The 20,761-nt window shown below is 38.7% G+C and overlaps 1 protein-coding gene across 1 annotated transcript in view; it reads left to right on the forward strand.

Annotated features, from left to right (window-relative positions):
* Positions 1-8,021, forward strand: part of LOC115008313 (ATP-sensitive inward rectifier potassium channel 12-like) — a 9,245-nt gene extending 1,224 nt beyond the window's left edge. Inside the window, exons 2-3 of the mRNA XM_029431850.1 lie at positions 4,440-4,618; positions 5,624-8,021. Coding sequence (XP_029287710.1) covers positions 4,527-4,618; positions 5,624-7,253 — 1,722 coding nt within the window. The 5' untranslated portion in view covers positions 4,440-4,526 and the 3' untranslated portion in view covers positions 7,254-8,021. The remainder of the gene's footprint in view (positions 1-4,439; positions 4,619-5,623) is intronic.
* Positions 8,022-20,761: the final 12,740 nt, after the last annotated feature.

Raw genomic sequence — 20,761 nt, forward strand, 5'->3', positions numbered from 1 at the left:
TTATAAACTAAACATATGTTTTACATATCTTAATTTAAAGTAACTAACAGAGTAAAAAGGGCAATATTAGAATCTGAATTTAAGTATTACAGAAGTATAAAGTAGTACAGCAGTTGAGTCAATGCATTTCGTTGCATGCCAACACTGCATTGTAATTGTTTTTGCCCTGTGGAGAGAACACAAATGGGCTAGTATCCCATTGCTGCCCTCAGGGAGATCTAGGTCTTTCTTAATGTCAGTTTAAAGACATCGTGTTGTACAGATACAGAAGACGAGAGGAAAAACGAAAGTGAATCAACCTACAAATTATTTTATCTCTTAGAAAGACATTTACACATTTGGTGTGTGTAAGTCTTCTATTTATCTGTAAATGGCATTACACGTTTTAGTGACATCAATTGACGTCATAATCTCTTCATCTTAATCTGTATTCTTTTCTCACACTCTGTCCAATGTGGAAGAGCCTATAACCTTTCTTTCTTTCTTTCTTTCTTTCTTTCTTTCTTTCTTTCTTTCTTTCTTTCCTTACCCCTCCCTCCCCTTCTCATATCATCAGATTACACAAAAGGTCTTAAACCAGGTCACGCAGCAACTGCCATCCACCTTTTATATCGTTGTTTGGATTTTGAGATTAAGGGATAATAATCTGGTCTTTGACACGGGTTTCCTCCATTCTTTTCCTTTGCATGGGATTATGCTGTAATATACTGTATGTCAGTTTAGGTCCTCTGACGTACCTGAATAAGTGCTACGTCAGAGAGTCTTCAACACACTGCGTAAAAATCATAATCTTTATCTGTATAGCGCTGTGGTGTAATGCGGGTTTTGGTACTTCTTTATGAGTGCAGGTGTTAATTTAAAGGAATACTTCACCCCCAAAATGACCATTTGTATCAGTTACTCACCCTGTGTCACCCTGAATTTGTGAAGAAAACTGATCGCATGCCTCCATGGTGAACCAAGAATAAAAAAACGGAGAAAAGTCTTGATGAATTGAAGTAAATGGTTTTATGTTCATTACCTACCTCCTTACTTCAGCGCTACTATTTAAAACAATTTTGTATAAACAGTACTCGCATGGACGAGTAGCGTGCCTGCGCCCGTGTGAGACTGTTTATCAGGAAGTGTATTAAATAGTTAAGTATTGTATAAGAGTTCGTAAACGGATGTTTTGATATAGCTTTGCTGTTGTCAAACACCGCCCCCATTTTACTTCAAGTCATCGAGTATTTTCTCAGTTTTTGGAATCTTTGTTCAGGCAATTTTTCAAAAATTGAAGATAACACAGCATGAGTAATTGGTATACAAATGATGATTTTAGAGGTGAAGAATTCCTTTAAGGGAGAGTCCAAGGTCTATTTACCTCTCTCTCCTCTCCTCGACAGGTTTACCTCCTCCTCTTCACAAGTTGTCTCACATGATAAACCATCACCGCACACACAGCCCCATAGAGAGAGAGGAGAGATGTTCCTATGGAGACGACTAATATAGTAGACATGATCCACCATTAATTACTTCCAGTCTCCCCCAGAGACCCCGTCAGCTGAGAAGTAAAAACATTTTTCAGGCATATACTGACACCAGTTGTCTGCATTAGTGGCAATATTGAGTTAATGACGGTGTTTAATGTCAGGCATTCGGTTATCTATCCGCATACATTTTTGGCAGATTAACACAATTTATGTAGAGTCATCAGCATTAATAAAACAAAGCATTTACACCAACAAACTAACTTTAGCTTTTACATTCTGGCAGTTCTTTGGTTTTCATAAATTACAATATAAACAAAGCTAGTTCAGTGAACATGTTTTACTAAGGACGTGCAACAAATATAGATTAGGTCTTTGATGAATAACATGAAGCCAGTGTATTGGTCCTGCAACAGATGCTATGCATATTAATCTTTTCCTAAATTGATGTAATTTTAAAAGTCATAGTTTGTGTTTTGACAAAAAAACATCCCAACTCAAGGTCTACTTTTTTCTGGAGTTTGTCATGGAGATGTATCACAACATGATATCATGATCTTTATTATTTATCTAAGCCAATGAGTGGACATTGGGTGTGGAGCGCGTCTTTGTTGTTTTTTGTTGCTTGTTTAAAATTCTGTTACACCGTAAACCTGCTGGTCGACATGGCAACAACACTTTACTATTATACGGCATTATTATCTCCGTCGAGGAGTTTATGTTTGAGGTGCAGTTTGTTTGTTTGTCAGCACAATTACGGAAAAACTACTGGCCCGATTTTCATGAAACTTGGTGGAAGGGTCGAGCATGAGCCAAGGAAGAACCCATTAAAGAGAGGCTCTGAATCATGGGGGAGAAAACACAAATTATTTTTCACTTTTGTTAACATTAAGAGATTTTGACCAACAGCTACACAGTAGAACAGTTTAATCAACACCTCTCTGACATTTCAACCATAAGTAACCATTGCAGTCATCTTTACAAAGGTAATATTTCTTACGTCTTATGTCTAACTTAAGTTAACTTGATTGACCACACCTTTGTCAAATGTGCCATCTCAATTATTTATAAAAACAATTCTTGTTTGTTTTCTTTTGTCCTCTATCTGGGAGCTACATAATGCTTTGTTTAGTTATTTTTTGTTATTTGTGAATATGAAACAGAAAAAAACATATAAGGATGAACTTCAGGCTTGCAGCCATTCTTTTCTGTCATCTGCTATTTGGTGCACAATTGTTTTCTTTCATAAATGTGATATTTTAAAGTATTTAGAAATACATTTAATGTTGTAAATTATGGTTTTTACATTTGGTTTTGTATACCGGCAGAGGCATGTTATATATTTTTGATGATTGATTAATAGCCTTGTAATTCAATGTGGGATGGACAACATGTTCGGTGTGACAAGGAAATACAAACCAACTTAAAAAATGAAAACATGAAACAGATTAGATACAACACTTACAACTGATACTGATATGAAAACCCCAGAGTGCTCCTCGCCAATAATGTAAAATGAAAGTAAAATTCATTTCATAAGAACAATGCAGTCTTTCACTCATGTCTCCATCGTAAATCCAAACTGATTTGAACTAAGTTGTTTTGTCCTGATCCTGCACATGATGCTGCTGGCACTGACCTCCATTGACCATATTAGCTGGCATCTTTAAGGACTCTGTAAGCAAAGGTTGTGACTTCACGTAGAGGACACTCTCCTCCAGCTGTGGGAGTTATCAAGATGACGTAATCATCTGTCCTTTTGGGATTATCCAGTCGAAAATCACTCTTCATCCAGCTAATCAGCCACCAGTTCGTAACATCTGTCCTTGGTGTAACAGGAAAAAGTGTCTGGAAGCATCACACACAAGGATGCACATGACCCACATTACATGACATCAAATCCCATCAAAATCTTTACGTGTGTGTTTATGTGCGTAAGTGTGTTTCTATTTGCGTGTGCTTGATATTGAACAAAGGCTTTCAAACTGCAGTTGTTTTCCTGATATTTTCCCAAGGCAATCCATCATTGTCAACTAATTTAAATCAGCCAAAGTGATTCACGTACAGCAAAACAAAAAACACTGTTGCCCCATTTGTGTTGCGTGTGATTGGCCTTCTCTTCGTTATGCAACCCGTTACTTTTTGGTTCTTCTGGTTCCCAACTTGCTGACATAATAAGCCGAGCAAAATCCCCCTCCAACCTTGTCATCAGGCCAAAGAGCAGATCAATTGTTCCTCTAACAGTAGATTACCATGGATTCATCTCTTTTTTAGACCGTTGTCCCTTCCACTGCCTGTCTGGTTTTCCACCACTGGTTGGCCTGAAGGTCCCTAAGGCTAACCACTGACAAGGACCTAATCAATAAGCTTTCATTACACAAAACTGTCTGGTCTGCTCTGTGCATTAGGGCAAGGCTAACATTTACATACTGAAGAGAAATATTTGATTTTCCTGATTTGTAGCCATGCTAATGACATGGCACTATGTATGGCAATGTCGGCTGGTCCCCTGGTCCCCGCTTTGGTCCAGACTAAAATATCTCAACAACGATTGGATGATCTACCATGAAATGATGTCCAGACATTCAGGTCAATACTGAATACAGTGTCCAATACTTTGGAATAAAAAATTATTTTTGCAAAACTAATGTCATTCCAATCAGCCTCAACTGTAGGCTACTGCTAATGCTAACACGCTAAACAAAGTTGACTATGGTAAAACCTACATGCCACAGTAAACTTTAGCATGTTAACATTGTCATTGTGAGCATGTTAGGATGTTGATGTTAGCATTTAGCTCAAAGCACTATTGTGTGAGTACAGCCTCACAGAGCAGCTAGGATGGCTTTAGACTCTTAGTCTGTTAGATTTTTTCCAGGAATTAGCTATCTTTGTTAAACATTTTTGTTTTGTTTATCTTTACCATTGTGATGATTAAACAAATGTCCTCTTTGTCTTTTTTGTTCACAGAAAATGTATCATGAGAAGGGAGCGCTGATAACGGATACAAGACAGACCTGAGCTCATACTGCCTCCCTGTCCAGCAACAGTACTTTAATGGTTGGAACTGCCCGCCCCAACCTACATTACTGCCCTCGCAGACACAGCCTGATGATCACCGGTGCCATGGGAGCGGTGCGAGTCAATAGGTAAGAGAGGATGGGGCATAAAACTGGCCACAACTGTTTTATTGAAGAAAGGAAAAATAAATGTTACGTTATTTCTATTCTTTTCACTTACTGAAAAAAAAAGTAAATATTACTGCAGATATAAAAAATATCTGTACAGCTTTTATGCTTTTATAAGTCACACTTAATAAAGGGTTTATAATGATTAATAAATTATTAACTAATACTTAATAGATCAATTATTAGCCTTTTAACATTTAAAAGACTCGATGGATTATTGCAAAAACACTATATCAATAACATTTATACTCTATGCAGACGACTTACTAACTTTTGTTGAGAATTATTTATGTGTGTAACTGCCGAGTTAATAGTTTATTACCGTTTAAAAATAGCTTATTAACATTTATATCTGCGGACTTGATAGGTTATTAGAAAGTGGAAAAATAAATGACTTGACTTTTAATGCAGCATGAAATTTAATAGTATGTATAGTTATAGCTATAGATATAAACCCTTTACAAATCTGACATATGTACCAAAACATCCAATTAATTTCTCCACATGTTGAAGCAGTGTTCATGGGGCTGTAGTAAGAGACTCTCCATTTAAAGATAGTAGGAGGCTATATCTTTTCAAAAACAAAAACACAAGTATATCCATTGTGTAGTATTTCCCCATCGTGTGCAAGCCAATTCTGGAAGTTTAGGCTAATGCTAGCTCTTTCCTACTCTTTTTTGGATTTGGGGAAGTTTACATACCGGCAACCCCAACCCAATGTTACCCAAGATTTGTTAACCAAACACATTGATTAGTTCTCATTCTCAAAGCCTTTTCTCTTGTTACATAAAATGTAAAAAACAGTTTGAAAATATTGACAAGCATGGAAGCTCAGCAACAGGTCTGATCTTACAGTTCTTTCACATTATACTTATAGAGTGGAGAGTTTGACAGTGGTGGCAATAGTGACCAGCTTTAAAAACTATCAATTCCCCTCAACTAATTTTCTCCCCTCTGTTCTTCCAGATACAGCATCGTTTCCACAGATGAAGATGCTCTGAAGATCTCCAGCCTGGGCCTCCACAATGGTCACATTCCTCTGACTCAGCAGACACTGTCGGGGGCCTGTATGCGCGGTGAAGAAGGAGGAGGAGAGTGTCCAGGAAGTGATGAGGGAAGAGGGGCTTTGTCTTTGAGAGTGACAAATGAGCCCATCATCCACAACAGCTGCCGTGCTTCCCCTTCATGTCGTCTGGGCCTGGATCTGGGCACCGGCCGTTTGCGCAGCCGATTTGTTAAGAAGAACGGCCAGTGCAATGTTGTGTTCAACAACATGGAGGATAAGCCACGACGATACCTGGCTGACATTTTCACCACCTGTGTGGACATACGCTGGCGCTACCTGCTGCTCATTTTCACCACCACCTTCCTTCTGTCTTGGCTGGTGTTTGGCGTGATCTTCTGGGGAGTGGCGCTCATTCATGGAGACTTTAACCTACGCCTTCCAGTGAAGGAAGGGGATCCTCGAAGCAACAGAAAAGACGAATGGCGACCATGTATTCTTCACATCCAGGGTTTCATTGGGGCGTTCCTCTTCTCCATAGAGACTCAGACCACCATTGGATACGGTTTCCGGTGTGTCACTGAAGAGTGCCCAGCTGCTGTTGTGACTGTGGTGGTCCAGTCCATCGTAGGCTGCATTATTGACTCTTTCATGATCGGCACCATCATGGCAAAGATGGTGCGGCCCAAGAAGCGAGCACAGACCTTGCTGTTCTCGCATCATGCCGTCATTGCTATGCGAGATGGTAAGCTGTGCCTTATGTGGCGCCTTGGGAACATGCGCAAGAGCCACATTGTCGAAGCACATGTGCGTGCTCAGCTCATTAGGCCACATGTGACAGCGGAGGGCGAGTACCTCCCTTTGGAGCAAACAGACATTGATGTCGGCTATGACGACGGGCTGGATCGGCTATTTCTGGTATCGCCGCTGGTGGTGGTCCACAAAATCAACAAGAACAGTCCTCTGTATAACCTGAGCCGCTCAGACCTGCTCAAGGAAGACTTTGAGATTGTGGTCATCCTGGAGGGGATGGTGGAGGCCACAGCTATGACCACTCAAGCACGGAGCTCCTACTTGTCCAAGGAGATCCTGTGGGGTCATCGCTTTGAGCCTGTGGTCTTTGAGAAGGGTGACCGCTACCACGTGGACTACTCCCGCTTCCATAAGTCCTATGAAGTGCCATCTACGCCTCACTGCTGTGCCAGGGAACTGAGTCAGATGACGGGTCGTGGGGTGCAGTCCTCATCCTCCAGCTCGAGTTACTCCCGGTCTCCATCACCATTTCCCCACAGGGCAACCCGCCACCTCATGGGCCCTCACTCTCCCAGTGCTTTCTGCTACGAGAACGAGGTAGCTTTGTGCTGCGGGGATGACGAGGATGAGGAGAATGTGAAAGAGGAGGCAGGGAGCCTGAACATAAGAAGTGACAGAGAGGTAAAGATGAGAGAGGACATTCACTTGGGTTTCAAAGAGACATTTGTGGAGGAGCAGACGGTGGATATGCTGTGTGTTCTGGACACAGAGAATCAGATCAGCCTTGACAGACTACAGCCCACCCTACCTTTATACATCAGCAGAGAGTCAGGGGTTTAAACAATGGTGATAACTGCCCTTCCATTTGTTTCCTCTCTTTGTCTGTGTGCATCCAACCAAAGTATTGAACTAGCGTAAAAATAAAAGATGGAGGACGCAATTCAAACAGTACATCTGGAGGAAGAGAAGGTTATTTTTTTGCAGCTGTCACAAAATCCACTCAGCTTTAGCTCATAACTTTTTCTTATTTCAGGTACTGTACACTTTCAGTTGTAACATCAGCATTTAAACAACGCACAGCTCATCTACTTTTAAACATGACCGGGTATTTCTCTCAAATCATGAGGTATCTTGAGAACGTTATTGCTTTCTTGTTTAATTCAGTATGACAGTGTATGTTCTACAGTTAAGTCAAGCATTTTGTTCTTGATTTCCTTTCAGTTTTTGTATATATAATATGCTTTTGTTTTAATTTTGAAATGATAATGCATCATATACAGATTCATTTATTTTAAAGGAAGCATGACACAAATGCTCAAACTTCAACACAATTATTTTCTCTATGTAAAAATAAATTATTTATGAATTTCTAACTTCTATCTTCCTGCCTGAGTTCTGTTACTTCACACATTTGACAAATAAGCTATTTATTACACGATAGACAACAAGTTCAAATGATTTAAATCCCGGGCCATGAAGCAGAATTCAAACATGTTCAGTTGAAAAACAAGCACTTTATGATTACATTTATTAATAGATACAAACACTTTGCAACAGTGTGTTGTTTTGTATGAACAAAGCACCTAATAAACAACAGTAAAAACTGTCGCTGCTTGATTTGTCTCTGTTGAGTCTCTATTGCACATTTTCTCACTGGTTCAACAGCCCAGGTATTATAATTACCACCTGTTTCTGATTAGATCACACAAATCTTATTTGGCAAAGCAGACACCTGCTGCAAGGCTCCAGAACTGCAGGCGTCCTAACAGTCAATTGTTTTCTATTCACTCAAGAGAAGGTCAATTCAGTCAATCAGTGTCGGTTGGTCGGTCCACCACTTTGGTCCAGACTGAAATATCTTAACTATTAGTTGAATTAAATTGAGATTTTCAACAGACATTCATCCTCAGGATTATTATTTGTATTTTCATCTACTGCCATCATCAGGATGAGCAGTATTAATTTGTTAAATTAATACTTTGGTTTATGACCATAAATCTGCAAATCTATGACGTTCCAACCAGCCTCAGCTGTAGGCTGCTTTGTATTTACTTCTATTTTAGAAAATGCTGAACTAAGATGGTGAACATGGTTAACATTATACCCATTAAACATTAGCATGTTTGTCACGGTTAGCATATTGGCATGCCGACGTTAGCATTTAGCTCAAAGGCTGACAGGCCCGCTAGCTTGGCTGTTGGCTCTTTTTGTTGGTAACTTGTCAGGGAAGCTGCACCACTCAATAACAATATTAACTGGGTTTCACGTTGTCGTGTAATCTAGATGTGTCATAAATTATGATTATATGTCCAAAGTCAAAATCTAGTTATGTGTTCAAACAGAACGCACTTTTAGAGGCAGCGACTGCACACAAAGTTTATGAAACACACGACAGATGTTTGCTCTTGGCAGCTCGTCTGCGTGGGCTGAAAAAGCTTCAACTTGAGCAAAGATTTGCTGTATACTTTCAGCTCCCAGGGCGCTCCATAAGTGATGCATTTTTTATGTAATTGAAAAACACTTGATGAAGATGGTAAGAACTGAAAAAACCTTTGAGACGTGAGGCGAAATAGAAGCTCCCTATGATTTACCCTGATATTTAAAACAGTTTAATTTCTATGATTGAACCCTTTTAGAAATGTTTCTGACTTCCTGTTGTTGCTACGGGAAGTACATCCTCACATGAACTCTGTTGCTACGCAACCAAGACAACACATTAAACAAAATGTTGTGAAACTGACCTCTGCAGTGCGCTGTGTGCACTGTACTTGAGAGGAAGTTGGACTGGAGCGCATAAACATATCACGCCGGCCATGGAAACAATGACAAACACTACAGCCTCCATCACACACAAACTGGGCAGACAGGGATGAAAGGTGAAAGGCTCAAGAGGGACAAAACGAGAAGTGTGGCGAGACAGAGATACTTATCACAAAAACACCATGAGGAGACACTGAAGTCTATCTAACTGCAATGTGGAGTGTTTCTGGCTATCTGTTGTACAAGCTCCCCCATGTGGTTGAACCATGACACCACAGTGAGCAACAATGTATGATGGCGTTGTATTAATCACTGAACTGATTTATATGTGGGTTTGTTGGTTTTGGTTATTCTACTTTGTGCCAAAGTCAGTATCAGGACGTTCGAAATATGACTTTATACCAGTTTCAAGAACTTTTCTTTAGTTAATGGTTAATTTGAGTATTTTAGGACATTGGTTCCCAAGCTGCGGGTCAAAGCCTCTCTAAGTTGTCACAAGATATTATAATTGGATAGGAAAAAGAACAGTTTGCCGCACTACCTTTTTCAGAATGAATGAAAACTATACATTTGCAAACAAATGTTTTTGTATTGTAGGTTTGTTTTCCTTTTTTTTACATTCTTTTTTCTACCGTGAATTACTGCGTAGGCTTATACATCTTAAGACTTCCAAAAGTTATTTAATTAACAATTTGGAAAGTTTATAGACTAAAATCCCACAGACGCATGCAACCAGTGACAAAAGGTTGCAATTAGACACTCCTTTGTTTTAAGATTGGGAACCACTGTTACTCATTAACATGATTGATAATTAGAGCGATGTCATGCTCTAATCCTCCCTGCTGCTCTCTTCTGCTGTCTTTACAAGCCGTCACAAGACCAAACTAGGTGAGAACTTCTTGACTTAAATCTTTGTATGATCAGTAAACAGTCAGAGGGAATCCCCCTCACTTTTTGATGTGTTTTAATATCGTCTCCTGGCAACTCTAACAAGTCCTTTCCCCCTCCCTGTCAATCTCAATATCACTTAATTTTACTTTTTATTTTATTTTAAGTCTTATTTGAAATGTAAATTTGTAATGGCGGGAGGGGGGGGGGGAGGTAGATGGGTAATTGTTTAATTGTGTAAATGTTTTAAGCTACTGGATGCCTGAATTTCCCTCGGGATGAATAAAGTATCTATCTATCTATCTATCTATCTATCTATCTATCTATCTATCTATCTATCTATCTATCTATCTATCTATCTATCTATCTATCTATCTATCTATCTATCTATCTATCTGCCTCTCTCCCTGCTGTCCCCCCATCCTTCTCTCCCTAGCAGTTTTCTGATGCTGGTTAATTACCCGGACCGTCACACCCCCCTGTCATCAGCGTCCGAAAGGCAGAGCAGCTGGGTGACCTCCCTGACCTTTGTTAAGACTTCTAATGGCTGACTTGGATCTTGCCTAATAAGGTGGTGTGTGTTCATCCTCATGTAGGTTAAGTGTGTGAGTGTGTGCGTGGGCTTTCATGTGTGTGACACCCTGCATATCAGCGTGCCCTCTCTTGGCCTCACTGGCTGTTAGTGGCCTCGGGCTCTGCGACCAGAGCTGGTGACAGTGTGTGTGTGCTCAGCAGGGGACAGTATTTAGGCACTGGGAGCTCTGGTTCCATAATGAGCTGTTGTGTGTTGTTGTGGAGCTGTGAAGCAGCTCGCTGGGGGGACAGAGGAGCATTGTGTGTTGCTCAACACAGCTCAGCTCACCAGAGGAGGCTTGACTGATCCAGGCTGGGAAGCACCACAGGGCAAACATCTTCTGGTCTGTCAGTGCGTCTTTCTTTCTGTCTGTCTGTCTGTCTGTCTGTCTGTCTGTCTGTCTGTCTGTCTGTCTGTCTGTCTCTTGCTCTGTCTGTCTGTCTGTCTGTCTGTCTGTCTGTCTGTCTCTTGCTCTGTCTGTCTGTCTGTCTGTCTGTCTGTCTGTCTGTCTGTCTGTCTGTCTGTCTGCTCTCTTCTATCTTGTATTTCTGTAACAGGCTTACATCAGCACATTCAGTAATGTTTCAACAGCTAAACTGTGGCTTTTATATAGATAAAAATATGTAAATCTAACGTCTCTGATTTGTTTGTTGATCTTTGTTACAAGTCAGCCCCTCGTCGATCTCTCTCTATTTCCAGTAACTTCTCCAGTGGTGGAAAGTAGCTATGTACATTTAATCAAGTACTCTACTTAAGTACACATTTTTTTACTTGAGTATTTCCATTTTATGCTACTTTATACTTCTACTCCACTACATCGCAGAGGCAAATATTGTACTTTTTACTCCAGTACATTTATTTTATTGGTTTAGTTTCAAGTTATTTTGCTAAATTTAGATTATTAGTACAAAATATAAATCGTCTTATGATGAACCCTTTTTATTATAGGTTAAGCAAGCCGGCAGTATATAAAGTATAAAGATTATATCTACTTTCACCAGCTGCAGCATTAAAGTGATGCACACATTAATGCATCAATAATTATAATCCAGTAATATATTATATATTACTCTGAAATAAGCCATTAGTTTTGTACTATGAGTACATTTTGATGGTAATACTTTTTACACTGTAGTGTTGCTACTTTTACTTAAGTTAAAGATCTGAGTACTTCTTCTCCCACTGCATTTCTCTAATTGTTTGCTGTCAGATAACCGCAAAAATGCCCACCCCTCCCACCCCAAAAAATGATTTGAAATGATTAATGACAGATACTGTAATGTAATTTAGTACAAGGCTGCATTACCAAGTAGTCAAAGGAGGAAACTGCCCAGATGTTCCAGCTTTATAGTGCATAGTAACACTAAAACACAATGTCGATTGGCAGAAGCATCACTAATAATTCAACTGGTAAAATGGTATAACTGGTATAATAATACATACATCGTAATGTTTTTGTTGATTTATCTTTGGTGTTAATAATTTGTTGTTGCCGAAGGACAAATGAAGTGTATACAACATTTTAGGCATAATATCTTTCTTTCTCTCTCTGTCCATTTTCTTTTTTCCTTTCTCTCTTAGGCTGAAGTTGTAGCAAAGAGATGCGGACGCAGCAAACTTCCGAACAATAGGTCTTTCATGCCCTGCAATGCAATGATGATCTTTAACTGGAATTTTGTAGCTTTGCATTTTTTAATACAAAATTTCAGATCTAACCACAACATTAAATTTGAATACCTTTTCTTAAAAATTCAAGTAATTTAGGTTTTACACTATATTTTATGGAGATTTTCAAATTTTGTATTTGTAATGTGACCAACCCGAGCAGCCCACCAAGTCAAATTAATTACACCAAATTTGATTCCGATTATCCCACACTTTCCACTTGTCCGTCTGTCTATCTGCTCAGCAGCCTGTCTGTCTGCTATGAGTGTGTGAGCCTGAACACCTGTCTGTGCTCCTCTCTGCCTGTCGGTCTGGCAGCTTGTGTGTATGTGTGTAAAGGCTATTTCTCTGTCAATCTGACCAGCGGAAAGCTCTCTGCCCTTTACCAGCCATGTGACTTACACTCATCTGCTATTGTTACACAAAGGAAAAATGAGGTTGCTCATATTCATTCATGTCCATGAGAAACAAACAAATCAATTAAAATTAAAATTACAGGCATGAGTGAAGTCATAAATCAACATATTTCTCACTCTCTACTCCCAAATATCCCATCCATCTTTCTGTCTTGATGCCTTTTATCTCTCCCTCTGCGCTGACAACAGATTCTTTCATGTAGACATCTTTTCCTCAGACCCCTCAGGCCCTCTATCTCTGTAGTTCACACAGACTAATTAAATGTTCTGAGAAGAACTCATGATTGGAAAGTCTGCGCTACTTTCTCTCTGTCTCTTTTTATACCCCCCATCCCCCCCTTACTCAGTATTATCGTGGTTTTTAAAAATCCAGACACAGATTTCTCAGTTTTCATACAATATCAAACTTTATTTGCGGTTTTAGAAAAGACAAATAAAATACCATATCAGATCAAATATGTTACATCATAGTTATTTCCATGTTTGCAATTGTCTTAAACCTTTAAGGTATGTACATTATTTCATAACGGATGCATTAAAGAATTTGTTTTGGCAGATTTCCTGCGCTTCAATAAAAACTGACGTTACAACATGCTGTTTTACAGGAGGAAGAAAATACAAAGATAGATTAAAAGACGCAGAGGAGGTGAATTAGGCGTACGGTCCACAAAACAGAAGCTAGAAAATCAAAGTCAAAGAAAACAAATACATTTTAAGATGCTTTGTAAAGATGCAGAGTCCCACAAAGTAAAGCAAACATATTCATTAACAGTTCATGCCAATTTAATTCAACACACGCTGTATTGTTAATGTTTTCTACCAAAGACATCACAAAGTACCAGAATTAGAAGCGTTAGTGAGTGATGCCAGCTCCTTAGGCAGGTCAGTCAATTAATAATTGGTAAATTGACAGAAAAATCTAAATCTAAAACTATTTTGATAATTGATTAGCTCATTTTGTAAGACAATAATTTTCCAGTACCAGCTTCTACTATGAGAGGATGTTCCACCTTTCATTCATATATCATTGTAAACTAAATGTCTTTGGACTCTTGGTCGAACAAAACAAGATATTTGAAGACGTCACCTTGGACTCTGGAAGTTTTGATGAGCGTTTTTTTCACAGTTTTTTGACAATCGAAAGGACTAAATGATGAATCCTCAGCAGATTACTTGTTAATGAAAACAATGGTGGTGTGATGTCCTAAGTCTTAGATAAAGTTGTCTGCAGTCTCTGATCGGTTCAGATCAATCTACTCTTTATTTTACTTAACTAATGTTATTAAATAATCACATAGAGACACTCAAGCAATCCAGGCAACACGTTAGAAGACAGCAAAAGTAATAAAAACTCAGGAGCTCAATAACCAAAAAAATGTACAATAATCATGTTTCCACACATTTAACAGAAACATTTCAAATCCATATAGTTGAATATGTACAAATACCACTTTTGTAAATTCCTTCAGACAGAAACACAGTTTCAGTGGAATTATATTCTCATAATAAAGTCAGGAAACATTTCCAACTGTGTATTTTATCTTTGCACCACCGCAGGGAAGAATTTTAAGTGTAGCTAACAGCCGACATATATGCATGACTAAACAGCGTGTTGAAACCGTCATAGAGTCCCAATATGAATGCCACCATTGTCCATGTTACCATCATCCCCATCTTCATCATCACCATCACACTCTGAGTCTTGACATCGTCTTGCATCTGAGTCAGACGCACAAATGTGAGGCCTATTTCTTAGATTTTCTCTCACACTCTTACTTTATCTACCATGTGATTCTAATCTCTCCATTTCATCAGTACCACACATTACTCCTAAATGTCTTTCTCTGCCTCTCTATTCGTTTTATTTTGCTCCATTTCTCTCTTAGACTGAAGTTGTGGCAAAGAGATGCGAACACAGCAAACCACCGAACAATAGGCCATTCATGATGCCCTGCAATGCAATGATGATCCTGCTCTGCCCTCCACCCCCCACCCTGCACCAGCCTCCACAGCTGCACAGGAATGTGGTCCAACAAGTTACCCGCTCCCCCCTCTTCCCCGCCGCCCGCCATCATCGCTACCACCACCACCACCACCTCACCAGTGCTGCCGCCATCGCAACCGAAGCCCCTCTTCTCTCTAAATAAAAAAGACCAAGAAGGCAAGAAACTATAGAGGGGGGAAACTCTGCAGACGGAGCACAAAGGGAGGATTCATGGTCGGTCACATACACTCCCAGAGAAAAAAGAGGGGGACCTATTTAAGTGTGGTGCAGCTGCACTAATTTACTGGGTGAAAATGGAAAAAAAAAAGAAGAAGTGACAGGGGTCAGATAGCAGAATCATTTTTTATTCATCCCCATGGATGGCGTGTTACTGCATCATCAACACTCACAAGTCTGCGTGATGCATAAATCAAGTGATGAACCCAGAAAACACCTGCAGTCCTCAGTGGGATCAAATTCATCACTTTGTTTGAAACATCATTTCAAAATAAGAGTAAAATTATGAGCCACTCAACAGGTCACGGAAATGATCTTATGATCTATTAGAAGTCCTTGTCCTTATTCAGCCTTGTTTTTCCACACATTTGTTATTCCACGTGCTAATACTTGTGTGTTACAGCGCCAAAGCAAGTTACAATGTGGTGCTGAAATGTTTTCGCAAATAATCCCCTCAAATGTTGTCTGCCTTTTCAAGAATGTCTTGTAAAACTACAGCTGGGGTGTCAGACATCAGCTGGAGGAGAAGTTCTTAACCAGATGTACACTGCAGTGTGAAAGTCAAAACATTTGAGTCACATGAGGTTCAGTTTAATTCATAGTCTTGTTTCAGAGCTGGAATTCCCCTTGGAAAAGCAATGGCTTCAACTGTTTTTCACACAAACCCTGAGAGGAAATGGCATTTAACACACAAACCAAGGCAACGCAGAGGGAAGCAAAAGCAGAAGAAAAGGCCTTGTATCTACTGATAGACTCTACATTTTCATCTAACGGGGACATGTGATGAAGTCTGAGGCTAAGAAAGAAGAAAACATGCTTCTGCTCCAATCCCTGGACATTTCTGACGTATCATTTTGGATCCTTTTGTCGAGTTCGTCATCATTCAGAACAAATGACGGCATTCATTTCAGGCCAAAATGTGCCTATTGACATGGGAATGAATGCTTTCCACCAATTATACATCAATTTAATGCAGAATGTGACCCAGCATGTGAATATTTGACCGCTGTGCATGCTTTTCTTATCTGCATCCCTCTCACACTCTCTCTCACACTATCTGCATCTCGTCTGTTTTTCTCTCTCTTTCCTTTTCTTTCCATCCATCGTCAGATTTCAGGAATTTCCCCTGGGGGTTGTTCAAGTATTAAGGCCAAAGCCGAAAAAAGGGTGTTCTCTTTTTATTTCCTCTTCTACTTTCTTTGTCCTTCCGCCCCCTGATCACCTAATGTTCTCTCTAGAAACATCTATAATATAAAATATTCTTCAGTAAACCTTGAGCTCATTCCTGGAGGCGACTCTATTTAATGAAATACGGCCATGACTAAGTGTGCACCTGAAGGCTGACTCTTTGACCTCCCTGCTGAGCATCATTTTTGACCTCCCTGCTGATCATGAGACCATGTCCTCCCATCCTCTCCCCGCTCTCTCCCAGGAGCCGCAGGAAACGGGCTTCTTGTGACCCAGTGGTCTGTGCAGCCATGGAGAGGCCCATTAAAGCAGTCACATGGCAGGTTAGCACAGGGACTGATGCGACCATGTGAGTTCTATTTTCTAACAACTTACAGCTGCCCTGAGGGCCCATGATAGTTTCACAGGACATACAAAATGTCTGAACATGCGTGGAGAGTTTAGAATCCAAGAAATGTGAGATCAACAAATCATCTTAAAGGAACAAATAGGTGATATTTCTTTAGATTTGACAGGTGGAATATCCACGAGTTGTTGGATTTCCTATAAAACAGGCAAAATTTATTTTATTTTTTAAAGAACGAAAAATGCAACTTTGAAATTAGATGTTGGCATTTTAGCTCTGATATATTGATCACTAAGCTGTGACATTGAAACTACTTTAAAATATATTTTGGATCAATGATAGATAATGAATATGCACAAAACACCACTTTGATTGTCTGAATCTCACATTGAAGCATTAGATTCTAATCTAGTTTAAATGTAGAGGTTATCATACATACATTAGTTGATTATGTTGTAGTATTAACTCAGTGCTTGGTGCACATTACTACAGGCTATGTGGGTTAAACAGAAGGAGTATGACATCACATGTCTCAGTCTCTGATGTTTTAACTCGTACTGTACAAGGCCAAGTTCAAGTTTGAACTTCATCATTTTTTCTGATGAACTACAATACAAATAGGCCCAAAGGGGGAAGCATATGATATTTTTTTATAAAGTAGAATCAAAATATAAAGTTATTTGAAATTACAATATTTTAAAGACAAGTATTTGAGAATTAAAGACACAACTCAGCTGAATCAGAGAAACATTTGGCCTATTTTCTAGGCTAAACTCCATCTGAAGAACAAAAGACCTGCAGGCAAATCATGAGGAAGTGACAACATTATCAGGAAACCACATACAGTATTTATCAAAATGAACATCTTAAAAATATTAATCAAGTTAGTCGTAGTCCAACGAAACTATAACGTGAGCACTGTACAAGTGTTTAGCAACTTTCTGAGGCCTATTGAGACATACACGATCACAATTGATTAAAGAAAAGACCGTAAACGCACCACGGAAAAGTTCGCCTCAACATTTCATTCGTTAAAAGAAATAGATGTTTATGTCTTAAATAACTTTGAATTTAAATAATAATGGATAAGACTTCATTAAACATCGGATATCTCGTTTAGACAATTTTTTGTTCGATTATTACAGATTCTAATAACTGTAAGCTACATTGTAAGTACATTTATAATTTATAAATAAATAAATATATATATATATACACACAGGCATGCATATATATATATATATATATATATATATATATATATATATATATATATAAAATATAATACCTAAAAGATACGTATACCTAATATAATAACAATCTTATATAGTTTTTAATTGTTTTCCGTTTTAAGGCATGGCAGTCCGTTTGAGTAAACACACGTTTATATATATATATATATATATATATATATATATATATATATATATATATATATATATATATATATATATATATATATATATATATATGATTCTGGAGGGGAAAACAGTTCAGATAATTCTGTATGATTCTAACTTATAAATCTCTTTATTAATTTATCAAATTTCCAACATCACCAATAAAACTAATTTAATATGAAACGGAACCACCAAAAGGAATAACCAGCCTTATTCCAAACTATTGAAAATAATAGCAACAATACAGTAACCACGACGAGAAATACATAATGGTTTAGTTAATAGTGAGGCGACAGGATATAATAATGTCCACGAATTGTTAGTGTCATACGAAGTCACTACATTGTCACATAATAGTTTATAGCAACATAAAGACACCTAATACCTCATGATGAAGTTATTAATAAATAGCGGAATATATCATATAAGAATGTTATGCGGCTATTTTTTTAACTCAGTAGATTAAATGCTAAATTGAATTTAAATGATTACATTTTGTTAAGCATTAAGCAAGACTGCCGATATAAAAGCCACCTAGCTCCGTCTGACAGACCCCCTGGGGGGCCATAAACATCTAGCTGCACTAACTAAACACTCTCCATAAAACCGCAGCTTCCTCCACCCCCCCGGTCTGTGGAAACCTAATGAACAAGCCGCTAAATGACACGCATATTTCAAACACATTTACCTGCAAAACAATCCTCCTCATATAGACAAAAACACTCACTTCACGAGCCTCGGAGGCCTCATGCAGGATCCCAGTGGTGCTGGTTTGTCGGTGGGGTGCAGCATGGAGGTGTCTCCCCCCCCTCCTCCACCACCAACCCATCACCCCCTCATCCCCAAACACAAGCCCCCTACCATCAGCACCTCCGAGGCCCAGATCCCGGTGCTGCACAGAGTATTTAGAAACAGAAAAGTGTAGGGGCAGAAACGGAGAGATCCATGTGGCCCGTCTGCTGCAGAGTATTTTCTATGTGTGCGCAACTTGTGTCTATGCTCGGACATAAGGGGAGAAAGACGCACACATCGCTCTCTGTTATCAATTTTTTCCATGTTTGCAGCACAAAACTGCTTTTTGTTCCCCATTTTTTCATTTACGAGGGTTAATGGATAGAGGCTTGGGCGTTTGATCACATGGCTACAATTCACCTGAGATGGAGACAAAGAGAGCAAAGAAAGAGGAGAGAGAGAGAGAGCAAACTGAGAGTCAGGCTCAACATGAGAGGCAACGGACACACAGGGGTTATTGTTGCATTCATTTAGAGAGAGAGAGAGAGAGAGAGAGAGAGAGAGAGAGAGAGAGAGTGTGTGTGTGTGTGTGTGTGTGTGTGTGTGTGTGTGTGTGTGTGTGTGTGTCTGTGTGTGTGTCCGGGTGCGCATCAGATGCTGCTGAAGTCGATGTTCTTCCTTCCCGTCAGGCCCTGCTTTAACGGCACAAATCATGGCCATGCAAGCGTGTACAAATCAACTTTTTCACTGCTGCAGTCTTGCTTTACGCACAATATGCAACGAGAAGGAGAAGGTCTTACATGTATTTGTCATTTAATTTATGAGAATTATAAGAAATGACTTGGATTTATGATTTCAAGAAATCCTTTTCAAGGATTAGTCAAAAGACATTTCACTTTCCATTTCATCCAGCTTTCAGCTCTTTCAGCTCTTTCAGACATTCTTTCTCAGAAAACAGCTTGGTTAGACCATTAGATATGATTATTGATAAATGAATTATGTTTATTTTACTGTTATTTGAATTAAACAATTTCCCATTGTTCTGCTTGTCAGATAGAAAGGCCTATGTATGAACAAGGTAGAAAGGCCTATGTATTAAAGTTAACCTGGTGATTTCTAAAACACTAACTTCAGCAAAAGTGATGTATTTACGCATTATTTGCCATTTAGCTTAATTGAAAAATAAACGTTTTTTAAATCCTAAAATCTAGTCCAACACAAGGCTACCTGTCAATCACTACTTTTTTATCTGGGTGACATCACTATTGTGGGTGTGGTTGGAAGTCAAACAGAGACTGGTTGGCATGTGTCCAGGACCCTAAAAAACATTAGTTTTGAAGTAAATATAGACTAAGTAAGCTAGCTATTACAAACTTTTAAAGTTATGTTGTCTCTGACGCTATATTTCGTTTTCTTGTCTCGTACTTTGAGTACTGTCCAGTGAACAGTGTTTTAATGTAAAGTGGGAAACGTTTCATGTTTAATGCAAGCATCATACAGAACCATACATTATAATTCAATATTGTACATGATTGATGAAGTGGCTCAAGATGTTAAAGCTGTAGAGCACCTCTGATCAAGGACGTCAACATTTTTAATACAGAATATATATTCTGTAAACTAACATTTCATAAAAAACACAACGTGTGTGAGTGAATATGTGTTATAGTAGTACACTAACATAGTTGCAAAAAAAGTTGCATACTTTTGCTGAACCCTATCCTTTCTAAATAAAGCTTTTGAAAAAGTTGCGTTAATTGATGATTCAATTAAGCTTGCTTCCACGCTATAGTTAGCTAGGTAATTAGAATGTATAGCCTACTTTACATTTATTTTGGTTATTTTGTTTTTAGTTATGCTGGATTATTATCATTGATGTTATGAGGACAATTCTGATCACTAAGCCTTTCCTACATACCTGATTCATTATTATATATTTATTATATTTTCTTTAAAAGATTAGATCCAGTTTAATTTTTTGCTTAACTTTTGGCTCTCAGATCAATTTTAAAATATGTATATTTTGTATTATAGGCTAAAGATTATATCCCAAAGATGTAGGATTTGTTTCCTGTATTAACCTGAATCCGGTTAAATCAGAGCAGCATTTTTATTTTTTTGAGGAACGTGACCACACGAGGCAATAACTCTCCTCATG

Source organism: Cottoperca gobio, chromosome 1 (assembly GCF_900634415.1).
Source record: "Cottoperca gobio chromosome 1, fCotGob3.1, whole genome shotgun sequence".
Lineage (NCBI taxonomy): Eukaryota > Metazoa > Chordata > Actinopteri > Perciformes > Bovichtidae > Cottoperca > Cottoperca gobio.